Raw genomic sequence first — 26,680 nt, forward strand, 5'->3', positions numbered from 1 at the left:
ATATTTATTTTATCCAGTGGATTATAACTTTCTGGTTAAAAAAAAGTGGAGGTGCAAAACCCTAAGATTTTCTCCCCTATGTCAATTTGCTCCATGACTCAGGCAGCCAAGTGGACACAAGGTTGTTTGGCTCATCTCAGTTGCGAAGAGGAAGAACTTTGCAGCTGTTTCTGATTAATAAACAATGCCATGCTGGTGGGTGTTAACAATGAAATAAAACCCTGAAATGAAATGTAAACTAAAAAGAATTTGTATGACATATCATAGAAAAAGACAACACATTCACACAGATTTGCACAGAGTGGGCCATTCGGATTTGGCTCTTCAAGCCCAAACACACTGAGTTTACAAAACATTAGAAACACCCTCCTAATATTGAGTTGCATCCCCTTTTGCCCTCAGAACAGCATCAATACGTTGGGGCATGGACTCTACAAGGTGTCGAAAGCGTTCCATAGGGGTGCTGACCCATGTTGACTCCAATGCTTCCCACAGTTGTGTCAAGGTCCCGTGTGGCTCAGTTGGCAGAGCATGGTGTTTACAACGCTAGGGTTGTGGGTTTGATTCCCACGGGGGACCAGTACGGTGGAAAAAATGATGAAATGTATGCACTCACTACTGTAAGTCGCTCTGAATAAGAGCATCTGCTAAATTACTGAAATGTAAGTTGGTGGACTTTGGGTGGTGGACTATTCTTGATACACACGGGAAACTGTTGCGTGTGAAAAACCCAGCAGCGTGTCAGTTGTTGATGCACTCAAACCAGTGTGCCTGGCACCAACTACTGTACCCTGTTCAAAGGCACTTAAATACTTTGTCTTGCCCATTTACCCTCTGAATGGCACACATACACAATCCATGTCCCAAATATTTTGAGGCTTAAAAATCCTTCTTTAACCTGTCTCCTCCCCATCTACACTGATTGAAGTGGATTTAATAGGTGACATCAATAAGGGATCATAGCGTTCATCTGGATTCACCTGGTCAGTCTATGTCATGGAAGGATCAGGTGTTCCTAATGTTTTGTACACTTTGACTAAAACGATGACTTATTGATTTAAATCATTGTGCAACATCATGGGTAAGCTCTGGCCATCGTCTTTCAGCTCTAAAAAGTTTCAACTTCATGAATTAAGCTATATTGTAGTAATGTTTGGCTTCATGTAATATTTTGCTGTCAAATTAAAGCTCCATCCAGGGATTCACAGAGCCAGTGTCCACTTTTCTTTTCAGGTGATTATCAACTTGGGTTGTGTACGTTTTGTTCTGTAGGATTACAGTTTAGAAGAGCCACTGACCATCAAGGGGCACAGGCTGGGTTGCAGAAATGATTGGACGGGAAGACCGACTGCAAGGAGAGGCTGACCGAGATGAAGGTTAGTAAAAATCTTTCACCTGTGGTACTGTTCACCCGTTTCACAACATTCAAATCACATCACATAGCATTTGGTTGCATTCTGTAATTTTATGTTGCTTTTTTTTATCATTACAGGCTAAATTACAAGGACTGTCCTTGGAAGAAAGGGGAGAGGTGCTTGAGCTGGTCGCTTCCAGTCTACCTTGAGTGATTTTTGAATACCGGAGAGGTATCTCAGGGTCTCCAGACATCCCAGAGCATGGACAACCTCGCTGGTGCACCTGCCTGAATTGCAGGGGGACTCCTACACCTTACGACACAAAACTGCTGCCATTTCACCGCTGCACTATTCCGTATATTTATTACCAAGTATGTTTACATAACAGTTGAACTTTCCACCACTACACTGTACTTTATTCTTCATTTGGATCTCAATTATGAAAAATATTTCATTTGGGGACATCTTTGTAAATAGTTTTTTTTGTGATTATTTTTCCCCCAGTCTGGGTGATATCATTTCAGTACCTTACACCAGGGGTGTCAAACACATTCCATGGAGGGTTTAATGTCTGCAGGTATTGGGTTTTTCCTTTCATTTAAGACAACCAGTTGAGGGAAGCTCTCTACTAATTGGTGACCTTAATTAATCAATCAAGTACAAGGGAGGAGTAAAAACCCACATACACTCAGCCCTCCATGGAATGAGTTTGACACATGCCTTACTGTGCTTTTTTTAATTTGGAGAAAGTTACAGAAATTACCTTGTATTTTTGTTTATCTCTCAAATAAAACTTTATTTGACCTTATCTGTGTAATCAGACCGACTTGTTTTGTACTGTATTTACACCAGAGTAGTCCATCCATTTTTCTGGATATATACCCAACTGTAGGTCTGCTAATTTGTAGTGAAAATTGTCAATAGTATACATATCCAGAAAAAGATAACAGTTTAGTAAATAATTCCAAAACCATTCCAAAAGTTAAATAATGATGCCTATATGCTTGATAAAGAATGCACAAATATTGTTTCTCACACAAGTTTGTTGCCCACACAAACTTCCCTTATTTACATATGATTTATATGTTTGGTTGCAGGCCCACCACTTTCAACAACATTTCTGAGTACTCTGTAGGTTTTCACACTTCCCGGGAAATCTGACAATAGGGAAAGCTCAGGTGTGCTAACTGCATCTTGTGTTGCGTGGCGACTTCTCCTCAAAGTTGTAGCAGCTCAGCCATTGTTGGTGGTGGCTCTTCAGGAGTCTTGGTTCATCTGATCTCAGGATCATTCTCCTTGGAAGCCCCAAGCGAGAGCCGTTCTTCTCAACATTGCTTTCGTTCTGGGATGGATGTGTAGTCCTATGCAGTTTTCAATGCGTAGACACAGTCTCATGTAGCTGAAAGAAAATATTTGGTGAGTATTTTGTCTATACATTTACAGAACTGTAGTGTTGATATCTGTTGAAAATATAACAGCGATATCATGTATTATATTGTAATGAGTTCTACTAATTGATATTTGGGGGTTTTACATCACAAATATTTTTCTCCAGAGAGTGGAGGAAGGAAAGCAAATCTCCAGAGACTGAAGAAGGGAAAGCAAACTGCATACATGTGGATGTAGATCAGGAAGGACTCCGGCTCAGATGTAGATCTAGATAGACAACAAATCAGAAAACTATAAATCCCAATCCTAATCTGGAATACGCTTTTAGCATTTGACGTGTCTGTAAACTTTCTAAATGTCGACAAAACAAAATACCTAGACAAGGTGGGATCTTTTTGTGTCGGTTGAATTCATTATGCGAGAAATGCAGGTGGAAACACTTTTATGCACAAATATTGATATAATAACCATCATATAGAAGAAGTAAACTTCGAGTCACGTGATGATATTCCACTGGGTGTCAATTCAACATTTATTTCACATTGGTTCAGTGTAACGTCATTGAAATGACGTGGAAACAACGCTGATTTAACCAGTGTGTGCCCAGTGGGATGTTAGCTGGTCCTCCCACTACAACTCAAGAAAGCATGCAGTTTATTAGGCTACAGATGAAATAAATTATGATGAGCTTCACAGGGTGGTGAAAGTGCACGTGATGAGCTTGATGCTCCTTTCCAATAAATATCGAGGGTCTTATTCTGACGACAAATATCGATGCTTGGCTGCGGTTTGACAAATACAAATGATCTCGCTATTTTGTCCATAATAATCTCGATTTATCTGCGAGATGTTGGCTAGAGCGCATGTGCCAAGACCAGAGACTGGCTCATAACACATTTTTTTGTGACAAAACCATCAGTAGAGTTGAACATGCGATGGAAACCCATTTAACTTGTATTTTTTATTCAGTACATGGGAATTTAACCGCAAAAGTATTTGTTATGTGCACTACGTCATCATGCAAATACTTTTATCTGCAACAAGTCAATTTGACGCAAACACATCTCTGGTGGGAAAATATGCATTTTGTTTTCATGTGGATTTTAGAATATTCGCATTAAATCTGTCACCAATAGGATAACAAACCTAGCTACCCACTCGGCACAGATGTTAATGTAATGTATTTTCCACATTGGTTCAGAAACAACGTTGATTCAACCAGTGTGTGCCCAGTGGATAGTCTTAGATTTCCACGGTACATTCAGTTTAGGATGAGGGAGTTAGTCTTTTTTTTCATCTTTGGAGAAGGAAGCTACTTGGCAGAATGTGGTGTGGTGGAGGCATTTGAAATGAAACATTTTAAATGTTGATGGAAATGGGGATTATGATCAGTGAGGTATTTTTGACTCCTACTGATGACAGCTGAATTCTATAGACACAACACTTCACAGAAGCAAGATTTATTCACTATCAGTTGCAAAAGGCACAGTAGATTCCTTGTCTAGTAGTCCCAAGTGAGGAATTTAAACATTTACATAAAAATTGTCATCTAAAAAGTATCCAATACTCATCCTGATAAATAAGGTTGTAAAGTAGTTTACTCACGATGTGGTAGGTAGGCGCGGCTAACTTCAGACAGAACAATGAGGGAGTTCTATTAACCTGAGCCGCGCTCAGGTCTATTGCCCATTGACGTGAACTGGCAAAAGCAGTGAGGCTCACCCCGGAAGGCAGCCGGTTCCAAACTAATGCAATCACTTTTCACCACTAAGCAAACCCCTCCCACTGGGGTAACCCGGGCCAGATAATAGAATCCTCTCATTGTTTTGACTGTACAGGAGATCGAGGGTGTGTTTAACTTGCTCAAAACAAGCAGGCTACTACAAGAATCACTGCAATAAAACAAGGAACAGATGTTCTGTAGGACTGGCATCACAAAGTACGGTAAGATGATCTGCATGTCGGTTCTTTAGTTGCTGACTGATATGTGGGTTTGCGGTGTAGTTTCAGTTTGTATGTGCAATGCCCAACCTTGTTCAGTAGGCTGTCTACCTTCAAAAGTTGCCTGTTTTGTTTGCTCGCCTCAGTTCAAGTTCAAAGCCGATTATGTCTACATGCTTGAATGTCAAAATTCAATACAGCAATTGCACTGCTTGTATCAATTGAAAAAGAAGCCTACTTGTTATGGCATTCAGTGTTTACATAACCTTTTAAAGTAGAGACATGCCTTTTAACTTTCAACTTTTACTATTATAAAGCCTAATGTGTGGTTTCATGTAATATTTTGCAGTCAAATTACAGCTCCATCCAGGTATTCACAGAGCCATTTTCAGATGAATTTCAATTTAGACTTCATATTTAACCATTTTGAAGTTAGTGGCAAAGCATTCTTGCGTTTGGAAAGTCCAAGGACTTTGTCCTAGAAGGCTAAGTTGGCTAATTAAAGTTAATGTTCTTTGTGCAAACTTTAGCACTTGGGTTAGGCCACTGTAGTAACTATGGTGACCAGGTTACAGCACGGTATTCCTACTGCTGCTAAAGGGATAATTGTACTATGCTTATGTGTCTTATTTAGAGAAGCTGGTGAACTGGTTTGGTTGGTATGTCAGTACTAACTATTTTCATGTGCTTTTTTGGGAGGGGGAGGGGGGAGGTGGACATGCATTCTGTAACTCATGACAACTTCTTCAACTAAACTTCAACCTGAACTAAGCCCATAAGATTGCCTTGTTAAAGCTGTAATGCATGTGTAACAATGTGTGTACAGGTGTTTTTGGAGACCCCTCTGGCAATAATGCAGTTTTTTTTTTTTGTCACTGTTTTCCATAAACCCCAGCTCTCATTTGGCAGGGAGAGATGGTGAAAGTGGATGCCGAGTTCGAATCAAAAGTTGCATGTGTAACAATGTGTGTACAGGTGTTGGTGAAGATGAATGTGCTGAATGGACAACAGTCCAAAAAATGGAACAAAAAGAAAATTGCCTAAAATTGGAGTGGAGGATGTGTTTACGTTGGATAATTAATTGTTTCTTGTTGGGATCTGTTTTGTTGAGTAAGAATGCATATGTGGGAGACAGGTTAGAGGTGTTGAATGGTGAAGTATGCGCTGGGAAAAGTGGAGTCTGTCAGAGTGACCAGGAGTGTGGTCTTGTTCTGATTAATTGTATTTCTAAAGAACAGAGGAAGATTGCAGTGGGCCTCAAAAGAATCCGGACAACAGAAGTATCGTGCTTTGAACTTCGGAGCAGAGCGTTCATGGAAGGAGTCATCTCAGGGGTGACGACTGATGTTCAGGTTGAATACCTGAAGAGAAATCCTGGTATGGTTGGCGCCTGACATCTGACCCGCTGGGTGAATGGTGAAGAAGAAGAAAGTCTGTTGGTCCTGATGTTTTTTTTAAATATATATATATATATATATAAAGAGAACCTACTTATGCATGTGATGCTTGGTTAAGTAAGATACGCTGTATCTTACAATGGTTTCGTCCCTAAACCATTGCAGTGTAAAAATTTGTAGGATTTGGCCATCTTTCAAATGTGCAGACGGACGGAGTCTACTGAAGAACGGTGTGTATGAGGACAACAGTGTTTCAATTGTGGTCGTGATCATGATCCTGTGTTCCTGGGGCGCCTTATAAGGGTGAAGGAGATTTGAGTTAGCAAAAGTTTGAGCGGTCAATCTAATCTCATGTGGAGGTGATTCTTTTTTTTTTTTAAGAGTTGAGAAAACAAGTGACACTAGTGAAGATCGTGATGCACCACAGCCTGTAGTAAACGTTTGCTGCCAGTCAAAAGGTACACTGTGTGTTAAAAAGGTGGATTTTTGTGGTGTTCATTGCCGGTGTCAAAGAAACTGGATATTATTTTTGGCTGCGGCAGAAACGTTTTTGGGACTTCAGGAGTTTACATTGGAAGACTTGCAACGAGTACTGGTGCCGGAAGATGGCCCGCCCTCCCAGGCTCCCCTTGAGCCTGTGTAGGGATCAAATCAGTTTTTACTTTTAACAGAAAAGTAGTTTGATTTTAGTTTATTTTTTTGTAGTTTGTATGAATATATCTCCGCCCCATCCCCACATCAGTGGCGGCGTGCGCACTAAATTGTGCGAACGCCAATATACCAAAGAAGAACCCTAGCACTCGGAGTAGTCTCCTGTGCTCAAAAGTGCTGTCTGCGGGAAGGAAAATGGCCGAAATGGATGTTCTGTTTGATACTGACGGCGCGTCGGATGAAGACAGAATGAGTGGTCTACAGTGGTGAAAAAGACAGGAAACAAGAAGTAAAGTTGTGGTGGAAAATATGAAACCCCTTTAGTCGGCGCGAGGGTTCTGTACCCATGTTTGCTGGCCGACTCCTTTGGCGTCTTGAGGAAAAACTGGGAAGCGTTGGAGGATAATGTGGCAATGGTCAGATTCACAAGAACTGGCCCTATTTAGATTTTTTTGAGTCCGTGGAGCAGAAGAAGCGTGCTTTATGCCTCAAAGATATCAGTATGGAATGTTTTCTGTATTGATTTTCGAAGAAGGGCGTCTATCGAGGGGGTTTATCAAGGGGGTTATCTCTAGGGTGTTCTAATTATCATTGCAGGCTAAATTGCAAGAGCTGTCCTTTTGAAGAAAGGGGAGAAGAGCTGGTTGCTTCCTGTCTGTCTGGAGTGATGTTTTACATCATGGAGAACCAGAGTGCTATCCCAGGGTCTCCAGACATCCCAGACCACAGACAACCTTGCTGGTGCGCCTGCCTGAATTGCGCATGGAGACTCCTGCACCTTACAACACACAACTGTTACCATTTCACCACTGCACTATTCCATTTAAGTACCAAATACTTTCCATAACTACACTGTACTTTATTCTTCATTTGGATCCCAATTATGAAAGATATTCCATTTGGTGATATCTCTGTAAGTACTTTATTTTTCTCTTTGTCTGGGTGATATCAGTTCAGTGCTTTACCAGTAATTTTTCAGAATGTTTCCCTTACACTATGCTTTTGTTATTTCGATAAGGTTACAGACACTACCTTGTATTCTTGTTTATCTCCCTAATAAACAACACACACACACACACACACACACACACACACACATCTTATATATAGGGATGCACGATATATCGGTGAACATATCGGAATCGGCCGATGTGCAAAACCGATGTCAAAGCTGACGTGCATACCTATATAACGTAGGTACATGACGTAATGACGCCACGTAAAATGTTGCGCAATATGTGCAACACAGCATTCCTAAACTAGCCCACATTGTCTGCTGTGGGGATTGAGCAGTCAACAATTTGAGCAGTCATTTGAAAGAGTAAGAACATTTCAGCGAGACAACTCAGGCGAAATCCATTAAAGCCAAGATAATGGAATTCATTGCCCTTGACAATCAACCGTTCTCTGTCGTGGGTGATGTTGGCTTTCACCGACTGGTTGAGCACCGGTACACACTACCAAGTGCGCTATTTGTTTTAGATGTTGCCCTACCGGAGTTACACAGTAATAGCGTCACTGCTATTAGCTTCACGACATGCATGCTATGGAACGCCGTTTGGGTCTTTGCGTGTCAAAAAAGATACAGTAGCACTGTCAAAACTGTACAAAAAAGTCTGCAAACACCGGCCACGTACGATGTGTTTACAATACCGCGTTGGTAATAAAGCATTATTCGTTCGACTGCAACATCTGGGGTAGCTAGCTTTAGCTTGGCATCTAGCTAGCACCAATACAACCAGCCTGAAAACAATGACCAGTAGAAACTGCAGTCATTTTCATTAGCAATGATTTAGGAATCCTTGTGAGTAAGTATTAGCTAGGTTGCCACTTGTTGTTAGCCTATTGAAATTGAACTTCAGTTCATGAAAATAAATAGCTAGCCAGCTACCTAACCCTGTTGCCCAAAGCTAACGTTATAAGCAGCCAGCTGGCTTCATCTGGCTAGTGAGGCTCGACCGCACCAGGTTATGTGTTGTGAAGCTAGCCACAATAAGGATTAGGCACAATAGTGGAATTGGCGGTTTGCCTTCAAAATAAAAGTATGTCATTGACAGTGATGCAAATGAATACAAATAGGAGAATTATGCCATACTATTGTGGCTAATCCTTATTGTGGCTAGCTTCACATAGATGGGTCTGACCACCATTAATCAAATAAGAACTGTCTTAAGTTAAGGTTATTTTAGATAATGACACCTAGCTAGCTAACTATAGCTACTGAAACAGATTGTTGTTTTGCTGTGTTTTTGGGGAAGAACATTGCTTTAGCGTGGTTCTGTAGCGTGGTTCGTTCTGCGTTGTGTACTTTAATTAGGACAGTGCCACAACTGGAGGTCTCCTGGTTGGCTGTTTTTATTTGCCCTGCACATGAAGAGACAACACACAATATGTTAGCCCTTAGCCCAGTCACAGCTCTCAGGCACCTGCGCGAGCACATGGAAACTCACTCAAACACTGTCCCAAGTACTCACAAGTTACAATAGGTACCCTAGTTAGCGAGCTCGGTGAAACTTGTTAACCTGTTAGGGCTAGGGGGCAGTATTGACACGGCTGGATAAAAAACGTACCCGATTTAATCTGGTTACTACTCCTGCCCAGTAACGAGAATATGCATATAATTATTGGCTTTGGATAGATAACACTCCAAAGTTTCTAAAACTGTTTGAATGGTGTCTGTGAGTATAACAGAACTCATATGGCAGGCCAAAACCTGAGAAGATTCCATGCAGGAAGTGGCCTGTCTGACAATTTCTTCCCCTTCTTGATTATCTCTATCCATTACAAAGGATCTCTGCTGTTACGTGACACTTCCTACGGCTGCCATGGGCTCTCAGAAGGCGGCAAAAAGCTGAATCGTGGCTTTGCAGGCTCTGGCTGAAAAAAAAGTAGCGCGTTTGGGTAGTGGCTGGTTACAGTACTGTGAGACTCAGGCGCGTGCCCGCGTCGACCGAATGCTTTGTTTTCTTTCCTCTGTTTACCTAAACGGAGATTCCCGGTCGGAATATTATCTCTTTTTTACGAGAAAAATGGCATAAAAATTGATTTTAAACAGCGGTTGACATGCTTCGAAGTACGGTAATGGAATATTTAGATTTTTTTTTGTCACGAATTGCGCCATGCTCGTGACCCTGATTTACCATTTCGGATAGTGTCTAGAAAGCACGAACAAAACGCCGCTATTTGGATATAACGATGGATTATTTTGGACCAAACCAACATTTGTTATTGAAGTAGCAGTCCTGGGAGTGCATTCTGACGAAGACAACAAAGGTAATCAAACTTTTGTAATAGTAAATCTGACTTTGGTCAGGGCTAAACTTGGTGGGTGTCTAAATGGCTAGCCGTGATGGCTGGGCTATCTACTGAGAATATTGCAAAATGTGCTTTCACCAAAAAGCTATTTTAAAATCGGACACCTCGATTGCACAAAGGAGTTCTGTATCTATAATTCTTAAAATAATTGTTGTTTTTTGTGAACGTTTATCGTGAGTAATTTAGTTAATTCACCGGATGTTTGCGGGGGGTATGCTAGTTCTGAACGTCACATGCTAATGTAAAAAAGCTGGTTTTTGATATAAATATGAACTTGATTGAACAAAACATGCATGCATTGTATAACATAATGTCCTAGGGTTGTCGTCTGATGAAGATCATCAAAGGTTAGTGCTGCATTTAGCTGTGGTTTTGTTTTTTGTGACATTATATGCTAGCTTGAAAAATGGGTGTCAGATTATTTCTGGCTGGGTACTCTGCTGACATAATCTAATGTTTTGCTTTCGTTGTAAAGCCTTTTTGAAATCGGACAGTGTGGTTAGATTAACGAGAGTCTTGTCTTTAAAATGGTGTAAAATAGTCATATGTTTGAGAAATTGAAGTAATAGCATTTCTAAGGTATTTGAAAATCGCGCCACGGGATTACACTGGCTGTTGCGTAGGTGGGACGATTTCGTCCCACCTAGCCCAGAGAGGTCTTTATATTGTCCACATTGTAACAAAATGTATGGTTGCATAACAGCACATTGTGTAACATTACCACGGTTTTATATTGAAGAATTGGAGAGTCAAGGACAACATTCCTCGCTAGCTGAAGGTCCGGCAAAAGAGAACAATAAGGGGGTACGGAAATACAGACAACCCGCGATGGACCAAACCAAAATATACAAAACTTTTACAATCACATGTATGTACAATCACATGTATGTATAATCTAGATATGAAAACGTGTTTGCGCACCAAAAAATAACATTAGTTATGCAGCTGTAATAACAAAAAACACTGAATTATTATTATTATTATTATTAACATCCCCTCTTGACCTGGCCTATTTGAACTGGTCCTTGTGTGCAACTTGGTGCATAATCTAGGGGAACAACATCACACTACTACACATCAATGAGCTAGTTTAACTTTTTTTATGACCAGCACTGTAGGTGTGCGAGACAACTTTACCAGCATCATAGCATACGTATTGATGAATCGTTGTGACATGAAATACGAGTGATAGTGTAATCAATGTGAATAACTACATAATTTGAGGCGTATATATATTTTTTTGATGTGACGTGCAGTCATATTCAGGTCCTGATTGGTCAACAAGATTATTTGACACACTATTTGACAATAGTATACTTTTTGACACACAAAGACCCAAACGGCGTTCCATAGAAATCCTGGTTGAGAATGAAAATACTGAACAACGAAACAGCACAGCAAGTAAGTGAAGGAAATAGGTTTTGATTATGTTTTACTGGTATTCGAACCAGGGACTGTAGTGACGCCTCCTGCACTGAGATGCAGTGCCTTAGACCGCTGCGTCCGTGTGTGTACTAACTATTTAACTATACTAGAATGCTTTAAAGGCTGTCAGTTTTAACTATCGGGTTTTTTGGCAAGGAAAATATCGGTATCGGCCAAAAATGTCATATCGGTGCATCACTCATTTTATTTACATATATTCACACTTCCCGGGAAGTCTGACAATGGCGAAAGTGCAGGTCCTTCCTTGCTCGAAGGTGTGCTAACTGCATCCTGTGTTGAATGGCGACTTCTCCTCAAAGTTGTAGCAGCTCAGCCGATGTTGGTGGTGGCTCTTCAGGGAGTCTTGGTTCATCTGATCTCAGGTCATTCTCCTTGGAAGCCCCAATTGAGAGCCCATTCTTAACATTCCTCTCTGAAGTTATGGGATAGTCCTTTCCGGTTTTCAATGCGTAAACACAGTCTCCTGTAGATGAAAGAGAATAATATTTGGTGAGTATTTTGTCCATAGAATTTCATTACTATCAGTAGCTAGGTTGTCATCCAATTTGCGACATATTTTCATGTGAATATTCTAAACTCCGCATGAAGAAAATATGTGCATTATCCCACCAGTGTTTCCACCAAACTGACTTGTTGCCATAAATCAGTGCATGATGACATAGGGCACACAAATTGCTTAATTTGTCATCTTCCTGAATACAAATCTAAAGTTCAATGCGTTTCCATTGCATTTTCAACTCTACCGATAGTTTTGCTATAAAGACTGATGGGTTAAATAGCAAATGTGCCTACTCTGGTCTTGGCATGTGCGCTCTAGCCAACAGCTCGCAGATACAAGTAAAGATCAACATGTCACCAAAATAAGACCCTTAATATTTATTGGAAAGGAGCATCAAGCTCATCACCATGCACTTTCACCACCCTGTGAAGTTCATCATAATTTATAGGATGTCCAATGAAACACGCATCTTTTGACCAATGGGTAAAATATGTTAATTGTGTAGATAATCCTCTAAGAAAGCCAATGGTCCAAAACTCATGTCTCTATCATAATTAGTTCAAAAGTTATTATGCTGTTTACCATTGTAGGATGGCCAGAATTAAGGTGACTAAATCAATGGAGGCCAGAGAAGGAAAGAAGGGGGGTGGGGAAAAAAAGAGTAAAACTTAAGATTTTTTTTCTTCGATGTCAGCCAATCAGATCAGCTCTGAAAAAGAGGGTCGCCTACTGGGATCCGATCCATTGTCCTGGGTGGTGGTGGTCCAAACAGAGGATCCGCTTCGGGAAAGTCGTATTCCTCGTCGTAATGTTGGTAAGTTGACGTTGCTCTTATATCCAATAGTTCTTCCCGGCTGTATGTAATAAGACTTAAGATTTCCTGGGGTAGCAATGTAAGAAATAATACATAAAAAAACGAAATACTGCGTAGTTTCCTAAGAACATGAAGTGAGGCAACCATTGCGAACGTGAAGCGAGGCGACCATCGTGAATGCAAAGCGACCATTATGTGCTATCATTCAGTCAATATCTGATGGATTTTAAGAATTCTAAAAGTTTTGAGTATTTTCATCTTGTACAATTGTTGCATTTATTAGAATTGTTTTAGCCATTTTAAAATGTTGATGACTGTTTCTACTTGTACATGTGTGAAATAGGACAAATGTAAGCACCTACCTAATATTGTTATTATGGAAAATTTGTTTTATACTCAATACATGTGTAGCATCCCTTTTGAGCTAGCTCAAATAGGGAATAACATACTATCCCAATTTTAGCCTACTGCACAGAGTATGTCCTCAATACTCAAAGTAAATCCTGGATAGTTAATTTTCCTAAACAGTTGAGCTACATAGATGCCTATCATTATAAGAAGTCTACTTTGTTATTCGGTAAATTATTCCTCTTCTTGGCCAGCTAGGTGAAACAAAATTATGGAACAGACATGGTAAAAAATACTTTGCTGAAGTCTGTGCTTACCGATCTGATTCTGCTCCTATACTTGACAATGGTGGGGCTGGAAATCCAGGCATGCCAGGCATTGATGTAGATTTATTCCTTTTATGACTGAAATTATATCTGAAAATATATTTTCTAGAGCTTAAACATCATGTAATGAAGCTCAGTTCAGATTCAACAGCCAGCATGAGACCAGACGAGATCAAACTACCATAGTTAGTTTTAGAATGTTGTGTTGTAGGCTACAACAGCTCAAGAAGACGAGCAGTGTTGCCAACTATTTTTGTGGCACAAATGTGGTCCCCAACGTAGCATTTTCGCCCCCTCTCCCACCGCACAATCCCTTCCATTGTGCTTCTCTGCCGGTGTGTGCACCTTTGGTGTGAGGTGAGAAAGGTGGCTAAATAATACAACAGAAACTCTCGGTGTCAACACTCCCCAAAGATGTCCCTAGCCTCTTACCAATGAAAGTCACTGGAGGGGCCGACACTTCAGTAAATAATATAGTGACAAAGTCGCTAAATTGGCAAAACTAAAGATAAGACTTGCAGTTGAGACAGTTTGTAGCAAAGGAGTGTCATGAAATGCATGCATTAGATACATATTGAGATGCATCCAGCTGCAGCCCCACAGCAGCCTGTGACTAAAACTAGCCTGTCATTAAAACCAATACTATCACCATCTACTGGCTTTGGTTAATCCCTACCACATACATGTGAACTCCTTTTCTTTCCTAGATTCCTTTCTTCGCTCCCTTTCCTAACTTTCTTTCCTCTCTACTGGCTGTGGTTAATCACTACCACATACAGGTAACTGCCAAAATAAAGGGATAATATGTATATTGAAAGCAGGTGCTTCCACACAGGTGTGGTTCTGGAGTTAATTAAGCAATTAACATCCCATCATCCTAAGGGTCATGCATAAAAATGCCCAGTTGACCATTATTTTGGCTACCAAGACTAGAAGAAGAGATCGCAGGAGCTGATTGTAAACTACAAGAGGAACCAGGCTGGACAGGCCCCTATCCTCATCAACGGGGCCACTGTGGAGAAGGTCAATAACTTCAAATTCCTCGGCGTACACATCTCAGAGAAGCTGAAATGGTCTAACGGTCAAGAAGATCATCAGGGACCCCAGCCACCCAAGCCATGCCCTGTTCTCCCCGCTTCAATCACTTAGACACAGGCAGTACAGGAGCATCATGGCAAAAACTGAAAGTGGCCAATAGTTTCTATCCTCAGACCATCAGGCTGCTGAATAGCCCCCACTAGTCAGCTACCAGCTCCCCCCTCCTGCTACTTCCCAAATGGACATTATTTTATTTCAGTTAGTCCTGAATGTTGGAGCTCGAATACTACGATTTCCACTGTTGGAGCTCGAATACTACGATTTTCACTGTACCTTGCAATCACACCTGCAACCCTGTACATGTGACCTATAAAACACTCTGAATCTTTTGAAAGAGGGGTCTCAAAGGAGCATAGGGGATTTAAAGGGTATGTGTCTCAGTCATCAGATTTCAACCCAATTGAATACTTATGGGAGATTCTGGAGCAGTGCCACCACCATCAACAAAACACCAAATTATGGAATTTCTTGTGGAAGGTTGGTGTTGGATCCCTCCAATAGAATTTCATACACTTGTAGAATCTATGCCAAGGCGCATTGGAGCTCTTCTGGTGGCTCATGGTGGCCCAACGTCCTTTTTAAGACACTTTGTTGGTGTTTCATTAATTGTTTTATTTTACCTGTTACATGTGAACTCATCCTTTCCTTTCCTCTACTGGCCATGCTTAATCCTAGGAATGGAGGAAAATAAAATGGAAAAGGGAGCTAAGTAAGGAGTCTAGGAAATAAAAGGAGGGAAATGAAAGGGATCTAGGAAAGGATGAAAGGCTCTAGGAAAAGGAAGCAGAAGAAAGGGAGTCAAGGAAATTGAGCGAGGGAGGGTGAAAAGGAGCTAGGAAAGGAGATGATGGAAAGGGATTTATGGGATGGAGGAAAGGAAAGAAGGAAAAGAGTGCGCTTGGAAAGGAAAAATAGGAAAGGAAAGGGAGATAGGAAATGAAGCTAGTAAAGGAGGAGACAAAATGGAAGGAGGAAAAGAAAGATGGAAAGGGAGCAAGGAATGGAATCTAGGAAATAAAAGGAGGAGTTCACATGTATGTGGTAGGGATTAACCACTGCCAGTAGATGGTGATAGTATTGGTTTTAGCGACAAACTGGTTTTAGTCACAGGCTGCTGCGGGGCTGCAGCTGGATACTATTGTAAATATCAGCAAGCTAGACTAGATATGTGCAGCAAAAAAGCTAGCTAGTGCTCTGCTTGGCTAGCTGCTTGACTGAACACAGAATGTTAGTGCACTGTTCTTTGATTGGCTAAATGGATCCGTCTCGTCGCAAGACTTCGGCTAAGATTTGAATCTTGGAAACTCCAACCAAAGACATCACACGTTCTAAAACTAGACTGCTCAGATTAAACAAACTGTTGCGTCGTGTCTCAATTTACATATCTGAACTGGGCTTTATAATCCTGGCTAAGTAATTCCGTGCCAGTAGACTAGTGTGAAGAAAAGTAGCTAACTAGTGCTAACCAATATCAACATGACTTTCAGACCACAGACTTCAGAAATATAACACAAGGTTGAGTAACGTTATACACAAGTTAGCTAGTAACGACTATATCGTGAAGCCACATTTTATAATCAAATTAAATAAACCAATGTCAGTCGGCTAACAACCTAGCCACAGTAGCTAACATTATCTAGCTAGCCAATACGAACTATTGGATGCGTGTCTTGAAAACAACAATAAAAATAAGTAATCCAAAATGGAGCACTCAAATGAATATTTACAACTAAATATCAAAACCGACGTTTAACTTTTTATATCTAGAAATATATTATATCTAGTTAGCAATATCGTACCTTTTCAGCAGAAATTATGCAAACTCAGTCGTTTTTGAATCCCTTCAATCAAATGTACACTGCTCAAAAAAATAAAGGGAACACTTAAACAACACAATGTAACTCCAAGTCAATCACACTTCTGTGAAATCAAACTGTCCACTTAGGAAGCAACACTGATTGACAATAAATGCCACATGCTTTTATGCAAATGGAATAGACAACAGGTGGAAATTATAGGCAATTAGCAAGACACCCCGAATAAAGGAGTGGTTCGGCAGGTGGTGACCACAGACCACTTCTCAGTTCCTATGCTTCCTGGCTGATGTTTTGGTCACTTTTGAATGCTGGCGGTGCTTTCACTCTAGTGGTAGCTTGAGACGGAGTCTACAACCCACACAAGTGGCTCAGGTAGTGCAGCTCATCCAGGATGGCACATCAATGCGAGCTGTGGCAAGATGGTTTGCTGTGTCTGTCAGCGTAGTGTCCAGAGCATGGAGGCGCTACCAGGAGACAGGCCAGTACATCAGGAGACGTGGAGGAGGCCGTAGGAGGGCAACAACCCAGCAGCAGGACCGCTACCTCCGCCTTTGTGCAAGGAGGAGCAGGAGGAGCACTGCCAGAGCCCTGCAAAATGACCTCCAGCAGGCCACAAATGTGCATGTGTCTGCTCAAACGGTCAGAAACAGACTCCATGAGGGTGGTATGAGGGCCCGACGTCCACAGGTGGGGGTTGTGCTTACAGCCCAACACCGTGCAGGACGTTTGGCATTTGCCAGAGAACACCAAGATTGGCAAATTCACCACTGGCGCCCTGTGCTCTTCACAGATGAAAGCAGGTTCACACTGAGCACATGTGACAGACGAGACAGTCTGGAGACGCCGTGAAGAACGTTCTGCTGCCTGCAACATCCTCCAGCATGACCGGTTTGGCGGTGGGTCAGTCATGGTGTGGGGTGGCATTTCTTTGAGGGGCCGCACAGCCCTCCATGTGCTCGCCAGAGGTAGCCTGACTGCCATTATGTACCGAGATGAGATTTTCAGACCCCTTGTGAGACCATATGCTGGTGCGGTTGGCCTTGGGTTCCTCCTAATGCAAGACAATGCTAGACCTCATGTGGCTGGAGTGTCAGCAGTTCCTGCAAGAGGAAGGCATTGATGCTATGGACTGGGCCGCCCATTCCCCAGACCTGAATCCAATTGAGCACATCTGGGACATCATGTCTCGCTCCATCCACCAACGCCACATTGCACCACAGACTGTCCAGGAGTTGGCGGAAGCTTTAGTCCAGGTCTGGGAGGAGATCCCTCAGGAGACCATCCACCACCTCATCAGGAGCATGCCCAGGCGTTGTAGGGAGGTCATACAGGCACGTGGAGGCCACACACACTACTGAGCCTCATTTTTACTTGTTTTAAGGACATTACATCAAAGTTGGATCAGCCTGTAGTGTGGTTTTCCACTTTAATTTTGAGTGTGACTCCAAATCCAGACCTCCATGGGTTGATAAATTGGATTTCCATTGATTATTTTTGTGTGATTTTGTTGTCAGCACATTCAACTATGTAAAGAAAAAAGTATTTAAGATTATTTCTTTCATTCAGATCTAGGATGTGTTGTTTTAGTGTTCCCTTTATTTTTTTGAGCAGTATATTTATAAAGCCCTTTTTACTTCAGCCGATGTCACAAAGTGCTATACAGAAACCCAGCCTAAAACCCCAAACAGCAAGCAATGCAGATGTAGAAGCACGGTGGCTAGGAAAAACTCCCAAGAAAGGCAGGAACCTAGGAAGAAACCTAGAGAGGAACCAGGCTCTGAGGGGTGATGACCAGGAGGGTCATAATAATAATAATAATAATAATAATCAGTGGTTGTAGAGGGTGCAACAGGTCAGCACATCAGGAGTAAATGTCAGTTGCCTTTTCATAGCCGAGCATTCAGTTAGAGACAGCAGGTGAGGTAGAGAGAGAGTGTGAATGCAGATCCGAGGTTTACTCTCGTCTTGGCCTGTGCTTTATTGCTTTCCGTTTTCGCCTGTCTGCTCTCCAAAGTTCTCTGTTTCTTTGGCGTAGATGGAGGAGTAGCTGCTGCTGGGTTAGGTCATTGGCCCCTCGCGTCTGCCATGTCTGTAAGCTAGCTATCTCTGCTCGCCAAGTGTGGACATGGGCTCAGCTAGCTAGCTATCATACCCCTACCAGTTAGAATATCCCTAAACTACGGAAACACGTCACTCATTATCCACAGCACAGAATATGTTGGGAAAATCTGACCCGACAGGCAAACTTGTTGTCAGGCAGGCTAGAGGTTGTCAGGCAGGCTAGAGGTTGTCAGGCGCAATATTATTACTTTTGCTTCACATTGGATGACCACTAGCGACTTACTGGAGCAGAAAAAAGTAACAAAATGCCGCTTTAAGAAATGTGCAGCAATGTCATGCAGGAACTTTGCCTTAGGCTGCTGAGTGATAAAGATCTAGTGGTCAACATTCTTGCCAGTCCAGATCAGAAACAGGTTTGCTCATTTGCTAAGTTTCTTTTCCTGTTTTGGTTAATGATGAAATAGGCTTATTGTGCTTTATTCTTTACAGTCACAGGGTCTTGAAGCGGACACACACACACACACACATACACATACACACACAGAGAGAGCTCAGTGGGCAGGACATGGCCAAGTAGTCTTTTTGCTTTTTCAGTATGAGTTATTTAATGAGGATTACGGAATCATACACTGACTTGACAAATGTCTTCTCTCTAATAGGGTTGATGGAGCCAGACATGGATTAAACTAAGTACTGTGACACAACATCTGTAAAGAAGAGAGGAGGAGAGATGTCAAGAGCAGAAACATCTGTAAATCGCTCTATGGTTCCCTAATCTGCATATTCATACCGCGGGAACCACAGACTGTTTGTGGTTTGACATCTTGTGACTGTCATTGACACAACAGACCAAACTCATCATAATGGAATCTCTCTCACAACAAGAATCCATTCTAGATTGTCAGATCTCACAACAAGACTCCATGTTAGAATGTCAGATCTGTTTCAACTATTACAGTTTGTGGCGTAGGCCCAAGCTCCTGGACTGCCAGCACACCTGCTGCTCAGTGTGCTTGACCCAGATGAGGATGAGCCAGAGTGAGCTGCGCTGCCCCTGGTGTCGCTCTGTCACCACTCTGCCCCCAGGGGTCTCTGTCTCCCAACTCCTAGATGACCCGGACACTATGGCCATCATCTCTGTCCCATACACACCTGTCTTCATACGGCTGCCATGTAACGCCTACCTTCCAGTAGAACACCATGAGAGGGCTACAGGGATGGAGGAGGAACATGGGATGAGGGAATGGGAGGAAGGTAGTTGTAAGAGCGCATTTGGGACTAGGTTCTGCTTAGTGGTTGTTGTGGTATTTGTCCTACTCTTACTCGTGTACATTATACTGCACAGCATGACCTGCAACTCAGAACGGTTCACCATGATATCCTGTGGCTGAAAGACTTGATGATGATGATGATAATAATAAGGTATTTGGGATCTTTATATCTCACTCCCCAAAATTACAGGACGTTGTCACAATGCCAGCATTCAGGCTTTTTCTTAACCAGGAATAGTACTGCCATACTGAGTAAGGAAATGGTTGTTATACTTTGTATTTCGAATGTGTTCAGATATATTGAAGAATTTGTTGGGTTTTTTTTTCAAATGATTTCTCTTTGTGCAATAGACAGTTAAAAAATTAAACCAATCACCATTATGCTTCTCTGTTGTGATTCACCCAGAAAAGCACAAATCAAATCAAATGTTATTGTCACATACACATTTAGCAGATGTTATTGCGGGTGTGGCGAAAGGCTTACTTGTGTTAATTCATATGAAAAACATAAAACGGACCCATTTTTAGAGGTCTGTGATTTGTATTTGATCAAGTCTTCCTTTTCACCTACAGATGATGCTATTTGATTTTTTAGAGACATTTTAATCTTTAGGTCCCACACAATCAAGGCTCTAAATTAATATTTTTAAGATGGAAGAACTGTCAGAAAAGCTAAAACCTTTTGCCCATCAAGACCTGAATCCAGACAGCTGTCAATACAGGGTTTGCTCTAATCTTTTCATCACTGGTAAGTCAAGTCTGATCGATTTTCAAGTTTAGTTTCACTGTTTTGCTAACCATGTGTTAGCCAAAATGAGCTAGCTGGATAGCTTGTAGTCTAGTCATTAGCATGTGTCGCTTGACGTTCAAGTTTTGGGGAAGCACTTTTTTTTTTTACCATAAAAATGCCCCTTTTATAACATGCCTCTAGCATTGCATTTGCCGACTAATGTAAGCCTACTATTCCTAATGTGATGAATAGATTGGATAGTGATGATTTATGCTATTAATAAGTACGTAGTGGCATAGGCTATATCAGAGACGTTTCTTTTCTTTGCACTGGAAAATTTGGCTTTTGACAAACATTTAATGCAATTATACTACACTTTATAGGACTGGAGAGTGGAGACATTAGCAGAATCTTTTTTAATAATACTCTACTGACACTGATAACAGATCAATAAAAACGACCTCGTCTTGAAAGAAACCATGTAATCTAGGCTGAAAAGGGGTCCTGGCTTAAAGGGATCCAGCTTTTGTCAAATTAATGTAGAAGGATTAGCTAAAATACAACTTAACTTTTTTTCCGAACCTTATTAACCTAATTCTCCTAACCTGCTGTGTAAATTCTCCTAATCTCCCATGAAATGTCAAATATTACGTTCATTTGACAAAAGATGGATCCCTTAAAAAGGGGAGACAAATTGTACAATATGACATCCATATCAAAAATCACATTTTATTTGTCACGTGTCACGAATACAACAGGTTGCCTTACAGTGAAATGCTTACTTACAAGCCCTTAACCAACAATGCAGTATTTAAGAAAAATAAGTGTTCAGTTTATTTTAGTAAATACTTTAAGTATTTTTTTTTTTTTATATATATATGAAAGAGCAACAATAAAATAACAGCGAGGCTATATACAGGGGCTACCGGTACAGAGTCAATGTGCGGGGGCACAGGTTAGTCGAAGTAATATGTAGGTAGAGATAAAGTGACTATGCATAGATAAATAGAGAGTAGCAGCAGTGTAAAAATGGGGGGGGGGGGAATGCAAATAGTCCGGGTAGCCATTTGATTATCTGTTCAGGAGTCTTATGGCTTGGGTGTAGAAGCTGTTAAGAAGTCTTTCGGACCTCAATTTGGCACTCCGGTACCGCTTGCCATAACTTGGGTGGCTGGAGTCTTTGGCAATTTTTAGTGCCTTCCTCTGACACCACCTGGTATAGAGGTCCTGGATGGCAGGAAGCTTGGCCCCAGTGATCTACTGGGCCGTATGCACTACCCTCTGTAGTGCCTTGGGGTCGATTTCCTGAAAAAATTGTGACAATCAAAGAAAACTAATTGGAGAGCTTTTGACTGAACAAAAAAGTAATGTTAATTTGAAAATACAACACAGAAACAGACAAATTAGAGAGATTCCCTTCCCCTCTTTATTGCAGGATTGTGATCTGTGATTAATCAACATCAACACTAGTTCATCTTGAATAATAGTTAAGGTTAAACACAACTTCAAAGAATCAACACTATTTCATATAATTTCAAAGTGTACGAGTATGCTAACTAATATGTAGAGGTTAGACATTTTAGTAACAAGTAGGCTATTACTACTAAAGTATAATTTTAGGTGAACAAAAAAAGGTCAATACCAGAGGTGGCCAACCTCACTCCACTGATCCCTGATCTACTGGGTGAGTAGACTTCCATTCCAGCCAAGCAATAGCACACTTGATTATTAACTAATTAGGTTTGATACATTGAATCAGGTGTGTTAATGCTGGGCTGGAACAGAATTGTGCACACCTAGCAGGGTTGGCCTGCTCCAGTTGTAATAGGTTTATACATTTGTGTGAGACTTTTAAACTGTATTTTTTTTGTTTACATATAATCTCTTGGGAAATTCATTGGGACCTCTTCATCTGCAGACAGAGGACAGAAAACATAACAAAGAACAGGCTGCATTATAATAAAGATTAGACAGCCCTGAATATTATGTTGCTATAGCTCTCTGTCCTTAGTTTTTCTCGCTAGGGCCTGGAACTGGAGAGTATTTTCATAATGTCCTCCCACAAAGGTACATGCTCTATCCTGAGTAGCCTACCCTCCCTTCTCTGACAGCTGGAACTGCTAGCTAATCCTTTCACCCTCTTCCATGGTTTTTAGCTAGCTAAATACCTAGCTTCAAATGCATTTAGTTAAACGATAAATACATCAAGATGGCTAGCTAATATGAAGTCAGTAAACTGGTGATATTTAATTCACTTAGCTAACTTTACATACTGTATAGCTAGCTAACTACGGTGGCGAATATTACGTGAGCAGCTAATTTGAGTTAGCCTGCAAGCTAGCTGATAATACATTGTTTTTGATCATTTTCAAAATATGTTTACTTACTAGCAAGATGGTGCCAACAGAGATGGTCGCCTCGCTTCACGTCCATAGGAAATTATGCAGTAATTTGTTTGAGATTGTTTCCGTGAATCGTTCTCTGTTTCACGGAAACATGGCTCACTCGGGATATGTTGTCAGAGCCATCGGGTTTCTTAATGCATCGCGCCGACAGAAACAAACATCTCTCTGGTAAGAAGGGCGAGAGTGTATGCCTCATGATTAATGACTCATGGTGTAAGCATTCTAACTCAAGTACTTTTGTTCACCTGACCTAGAAATCCTTACAATCAAATGCCGACCGCATTATCTTCCAAGAAGATTCTCTTCGATTATAGTCACAGCCGTGTATATCCCTCCCCAAGCATATACCTCGACGGCCCTGAAAGAACTTCACTGGACTCTATGTAAACTAGAATCCATATATCCTGAGGGTGCATTTATTGTAGATGGGGATTTTAACAAAGCTAATTTAAGAACAAGGTTACCTAAATTCAACCAGCACATTGATTGTTTTACCCGCTCGAGCAAAACATTGGACCACTGCTACTCTAACTTCTGCGATGCATACAAGGCCCTCCCCCGCCCTCCCTTCGGTAAATCTGACCATGACTCCATCTTGTTGCTCCCCTCCTATAGGCAGAAACTAAAACAGGTTGCGCCCGTGCTTAGGTCTATCCAACGCTGGTCTGACCAATCGGATTCCACGCTTCAAGATTGCTTCGATCACGTGGACTGGGATATGTTCCGGGTAGCCTTAGACAATAACATCGAAGTATACGCTGACTCAGTGAGTGAGTTTATTAGGAAGTGCATTGGAGATGTTGTACCCACTGTGACTACTAAAACCTTTCCTAACCAGAAACTGTGGATTAATGGCAGCATTCGCGCAAAACTAAAAGCACGAACCACTGCATTTAATCATGACAAGGTGACTGGAAACCTGACTGAATACAAACCGTGTAGCTATTCCCTCCACAAGGCAATCAAACAAGTAAAGTGTCAGTATAGAGACAAAGTAGAGTCGCAATTCAACGGCTCAAATGCGAGACGTATGTGGCAGGTTCTACAGACAGTCATGGATTACAAAAAGAAATCAGCCCTGTCGCGGACATCGACGTCTCGCTCCCAGACAAATTAAACAACTTCTTTGCGTGCTTTGAGGACAATACAGTGCCACCGACACGGCCCGCTACCAAAGACTGTGGGTTCTCCTTCAGTGTGCCCGACGTGAGTAAAACATTTAAGCGTGTTAAACCTCGCAAGGTTCCTGGCCCAGACGGCATCCCTAGCCTCAGAGCAGATTAGCTGGCTGGTGTGTTTACGGACATATTCAATCAATCCCTATCCCAGTCTGCTGTCCCCACATGCTTCAAGATGGCCACCATTGTTCCTGTTCCCAAGAAAGCTAAGGTAACGGAACTAAATGACTATCGCCCCATAGCACTCACTTCTGTCATCATGAAGTGCTTTGATAGACTAGTCAAGGATCATATCACTTCCACCCTACCTGATACCCTAGACTCACTCCAATTTGCTTACTGCCCCAATAGGTCCACAGACGATGCAATCGCCATTACACTGCACACTGCCCTATCCCATCTGGACAAGAGGAATATCTATATAAGAATGCTGTTCATTGACTACAGCTCAGTATTCAACACCATAGTACCCTCCAAACTCATCATTAAGCTTGAGACTGGGTCCCGCCCTGTGCAACTGGGTCTTAGACTTTCTGACAGGCCGCCGCCAGGTGGTGAGGGTAGGAAACAACATCTCCACCCCGCTGATCCTCAACACTGGGGCCCCACAAGGGTGCGTTCTCAGCCCTCTCCTGTGCTCCCTGTTAACCCATGATTGCGTGGCCATGCACGCCTCCAACTCAGTCATCAAGTTTGTAGACCAACAATGATGAGACAACCTACAGGGGGAGGTGAGGGCCCTCAGAGCGTGGTGTCAGGAAAATATCCTCTCACTCAACGTCAAGAAAACATAGGAGATGATCGTGGACTTCAGGAAACAGCAGAGGGAGCACCCTCCTATCCACATCGACGGGACAGTAGTGGAGAAGGTGGAAAGTTTTGGCAGCAACATAGAGAGGTTGCTGCCAACATACAAACTCGAATCACTGGCCACTTTAATAACTAGATTTAATAATGGTATCACTAGTCACTTTGAATAATGCCACTTTAATAATGTTTACATATCCTACATTACTCATCTCATATGTATATACTGTATTTTATGCCATCTATTGCATTTTGACTATGCCACACGGCCATCACGCATCCATATATTTATATGTACATATTCTTATTCCATCTCCTTACATTGTGTGTAATAGGTAGTCGTTGTGAATTTGTTAGATTACTTGTTGGGTATTACTGGACTGTCGGAACTAGAATCACAAGCATTTCGCTGTACTCACATTAACATCTGCTAACCATGTGTATGTGACCAATACAATTTGATTTGATTTGATTTCTCCCACTGCCTCAGTTTTCTGGCTCCTTAGAAAAATAAATAATGAGCAATCTTCCCAAAGTTTCCAGTGGTAGCAGAATGCAGCCAGCCATGTGGATGTTTGGAGGCATCCTACAAACTGACTCTGGTCTTCCAACATGGCGCATGGTGTGGTTGCTAGGTCATTTGTGACGCAACAGCAAGCCCTTTATAGAGAATATTTCCAGATTCTTGATATCGTTTGGTCTGTGTTTATGGACTGTGTTTATGGACCACAGGTTTTCAATGGGGTTCAAGTCCGGAGACAAAATGTCGATTTTTGGGGTAAATTAATTATTTTGATGTGTGTTTGAGGTCATTGTCTTGTTGGAACATCCAGTTTCAGACTCCAGGCAGAGGCAACCAGGTTTTTGGCAAAAATGTCCTTGTACTTGGTAGAGTTCATGGTACCGTTGACCTTAACAAGACCCAAGGACTATTGGAAGCATAACAGCCCCGTAACATCAAAGATCCACCATATTTTACAGTAGGTATGAGGTTATTTCTGCATATCCATCCTCTGACCATAGCACCTGTTTCCAATCCAAGTGCCAATGCCGTTTAGCAAACTCCAGGCGTTTACATTTGTTGGATGCTCTCATCAATGGCTATTTTCTGGAAACCCTTCCAAAGAGCCTAATGGCATGGAGGTGGCGTCTAATTGTAGATTTGGAGACTTGGTGACTCCAAGATGCGATCAAGTTCTGTAATCCTCCACCTGTGGCCCTTCGATTTTCCTTTGCCTCCCGAACTGTCTTTTTCAGTGTGTGTGGGGACAAGGTACACTTGCGTCCTTTACCAGCAAGTGAACCACTGTTTCAGTGGTTTTAAACGTTTTAATTATTGCCCTAATAGTGGTAAATCATATTTATTTAGGTATTATTTTGTGCCCATTGCCTGATTTATGAAGGTCAACAACCATTTTTCTCATTTCGTTTGTGAGTTATTTGCTTTTCCCCATGGTGATAGATGACAAATTAATTTTACATCTGTGATACCCAGTGAAACAAAAAGCCATGGAAGGCCACAATACAGTTCCTTAAGCTGAGATGAACTTAACAAAAAAAAGTACAATGTTAATGCAGATACAATAACTGTTATTTATAAGAATCATTAGTGGGGCCAGTTATTTTGACACCTATTTATATATATATTTTTTAATTATCATACCATATAGCTCAGTATTTGTATTACTTATTTACTTTTTTAATTTTTTAATTTACTTTTTTGCTCATCGTTATGGAAAGATGTAGGCAATGGGGATTGTCTATTTGTTAGATTTTTTTTACAATATTGCGGACATACAGAGAATTAAGTTGGATTACTTCAACGTAACTTT

The 26,680-nt window shown here is 41.5% G+C and overlaps 1 protein-coding gene and 1 long non-coding RNA gene across 7 annotated transcripts; one reads left to right on the forward strand and one right to left on the reverse strand.

Annotated features, from left to right (window-relative positions):
* Nucleotides 1-2,492: 2,492 nt before the first annotated feature.
* Nucleotides 2,493-4,453, reverse strand: LOC106599355 (uncharacterized). The gene is made up of 3 exons (XR_001327425.2): nucleotides 4,350-4,453; nucleotides 2,970-3,011; nucleotides 2,493-2,754 (listed from the first exon to the last, which is right to left on the reverse strand). It is a non-coding gene; the product is annotated as an uncharacterized lncRNA (long non-coding RNA).
* Nucleotides 2,523-20,272, forward strand: LOC106599351 (E3 ubiquitin-protein ligase RNF152). Of its 6 annotated transcripts, XM_045714677.1 has the most exons (4): nucleotides 2,523-2,771; nucleotides 4,583-4,688; nucleotides 12,688-12,807; nucleotides 19,117-20,272. In XM_045714677.1, exon 4 carries the CDS (start codon nucleotides 19,321-19,323, stop codon nucleotides 19,846-19,848), a length of 528 nt encoding a protein of 175 aa, XP_045570633.1. In that variant the 5' UTR covers nucleotides 2,523-2,771; nucleotides 4,583-4,688; nucleotides 12,688-12,807; nucleotides 19,117-19,320; the 3' UTR covers nucleotides 19,849-20,272. The 6 variants fall into 6 exon arrangements, with proteins under 6 accessions (XP_045570633.1, XP_014046020.1, XP_045570635.1 ...); XM_014190545.2 differs by lacking the exon at nucleotides 12,688-12,807; XM_045714679.1 differs by lacking the exon at nucleotides 4,583-4,688 and having other exon boundaries at nucleotides 2,559-2,771.
* Nucleotides 20,273-26,680: the final 6,408 nt, after the last annotated feature.

Source organism: Salmo salar, chromosome ssa03 (assembly GCF_905237065.1).
Source record: "Salmo salar chromosome ssa03, Ssal_v3.1, whole genome shotgun sequence".
Classification (NCBI taxonomy): Eukaryota; Metazoa; Chordata; class Actinopteri; order Salmoniformes; family Salmonidae; genus Salmo; species Salmo salar.

Excerpts from the sequence above, each read along its gene's own strand:
- LOC106599351 (XM_045714677.1), top strand. The coding sequence starts at position 19,321 with ATGGAATCTCTCTCACAACAAGAATCCATTCTAGATTGTCAGATCTCA.